This window comes from Condylostylus longicornis, unplaced genomic scaffold (assembly GCF_029603195.1).
Source record: "Condylostylus longicornis isolate FDR11 unplaced genomic scaffold, ASM2960319v2 ptg000016l, whole genome shotgun sequence".
NCBI lineage: Eukaryota > Metazoa > Arthropoda > Insecta > Diptera > Dolichopodidae > Condylostylus > Condylostylus longicornis.
In genome coordinates this window covers 4,479,145-4,481,532 of record NW_026577985.1, presented here as the reverse complement: position 1 = coordinate 4,481,532, position 2,388 = coordinate 4,479,145, and the positions used below count along the sequence as shown (strand labels likewise).

At 28.4% G+C, this 2,388-nt stretch overlaps 1 protein-coding gene across 1 annotated transcript; it reads right to left on the bottom strand.

The window, feature by feature from the left end:
• Positions 1 to 705: 705 nt before the first annotated feature.
• Positions 706 to 1,388, bottom strand: LOC129605890 (uncharacterized). Its single transcript, XM_055515888.1, has 2 exons — positions 1,311 to 1,388; positions 706 to 1,230 (listed from the first exon to the last, which is right to left on the bottom strand). Exons 1-2 carry the CDS (start codon positions 1,386 to 1,388, stop codon positions 706 to 708), a joined length of 603 nt encoding a protein of 200 aa, XP_055371863.1.
• Between the last annotated feature and the right edge of the window lie 1,000 nt (positions 1,389 to 2,388).

Genomic DNA, 2,388 nt, shown 5'->3' with positions numbered 1-2,388 from the left:
ATTGTTGTTCTCTGCTTAAATAGAATAATATTGTTTAGATCAGCATTTTTTTTAATTTATATATATTTTCAACAGCACATATTCCAATATGATTAAAACAACATTTAATTTGTCGACATTCAAATTTTTTTAAACTTGTTGAATTTTGCATGGTTAAATCGATCACATTGTAATGATTTAAAATTTTATTAATCCACTTTTTCTTTTCTTCGCCCTTCTCATATATGATCGCATTATGACTTATGTAAACTTTCAAAAAATTGATGACATCGCAAAAATGCGTTTTGCCATCTGACCATTGAAAACCATGATGCTTATTCGTCAGCCAATTATTTGTATACTTTGTTTTAGATGTGAGTATATGATATCCATATGGTGGTCTTATGATAAAATGCTGAACTTCACCGTTTGAAGAAAGGCAGGCAATTTCTTTTAATATGAATTTATTGTTGTTATCTCTAAAACCTTGTACATCGATGATGACGTAATCCATGATAGTTTTTGTTTTTACTTCTGTGACTGATAACGAAATTTTAAATAAGTGTATCCTTTGTACAATAGTTTCCTATTGTACAATGTAAGATGATCATGAAAGCACCCCCTCCAATAAACGGTGGAATATCTAATACACAGAACGAGTCTGAAGTGATACTTAATGATCTTATTGCAGTTTGATTACATGTGCAATTTATCATTTCTTTTTCTTTAAATAGTTTTGACGACTTCCCCGCTCAATGGCGTAAATTCTACTAGTCTATCATGTAGCATTAGGCAGTAAGTTGTGATATTTGCGGGTATCATTTCTGAAGTTTTCAATTCGATCCTAATATCAACCGGTCCCATTTTTAGATTTTCATTTTGATAACGAGTATCTATTATCAAAATCATAGCTTTTTCTTTAAATTCCTTTAATGTTAATAAAGCTTCAGATACAGGGTAATTGTAATAACTACTTCGAAACCTTGTGTACTCATCATAAGCAATACCGTAACGATTTCTTTCAAAAAATAAATTCATGTCTTCATACGGATAGCATTCTGAATTTAGGTAAACTTTGAGATCAGTTATATTACAATGATCAAATTTTGATGGATCCTTCGTCACTTGGTCAAGTTTATCTGTTTGCAGAGCAAAAATAATGTAACGTGGTTTTTCCAATTGAGTTGTTGTTTTTACATTCCAAATATGATGATTACTATTTTGTGGTAACGATGGATATTCATACAATTCCTTAATAATAAAAGCTAATAATAATACATTGAAATGTGAAATTTATTCAGATGAAGATATTGATTTCACACAAAAAAAACAATTGGTGGATTGCTAGGTTTTGGTAAAAGAAATCTAAAAGCAAATAGATAGCATTCATCATATGTACCAGTTGACATAAGTAGGTATTCTTGCACTCTGGGATGGGAAAAAAACATGACCTATATACGTGTGACCTCTTTAAGTGTGTCGTGACCCATATAACTGGTATTGACCTTTTGAAGTATATAGGTGATACGAGTTTAATTATACGTTTTTATGAAGTAAGAAGTTTTAGGAAGTTGGCCTGAGAAGTTAAGTTACGAGTTGAGGAGTTGTCTGGTTTAACAGGTCATTAATCTTGTTTACAGAATGTTGTTTACCTGTCGAAGTCGTGTATTGCTCGACTCATATAGATTGAAAATATATTTTATGTAATGGGATATCAGGAAAGAATAGAAAGCTTAATTTATTTTTCTATAAGGATGATATGTGGTTATGTAATTATTAGAGGTAAAAAGAAGAAAAAAGACATGCATGTAAGAATTACGCATAAGAATAAAAAATTCTTGGTGCAATGACATAAACGCATAATATTATTATTATAACGTACTTATATTTATTTTTAGAATCTGAAGAGACGAAAACAAAAAAATATGCTTATAAGAGTTGCGCATAAGAATAATAAATAGGAAAAGATTCAGAGTTACCTTTAAAAAGCATTTGTTTTTGTTTTGCTGTTTTTGTTTTGTTTTTGTTTTGCTGTTCTTGTTTTTTTTTTCGCGTTAAAAGAGGTAAAAGAAATAATCTTATGATGCATATACCTACATATTTGAATAATATTTTTATTTAAGGTCAGAAAATTAAATAAAAAGAAAAAAGAAAAAGTGCTGGAGGTTTAAAAATATTATGTAATAGAAGAATATATAACATAGAACTGTATTTTTAATAGTAATTACCTGGTTTTGATTATGAAGCTGTTAAGTGGAACATAAAAAATTCTTTATGTAATAATACGCATATATTATATAACATTCTTAATTTTATTTTTTATATGTAAAGAACCAAAAATAAAATATGATATGCACATATGTAAATATTATGTATAATGTACAACATAGCTTAAGACCTAAATATAAG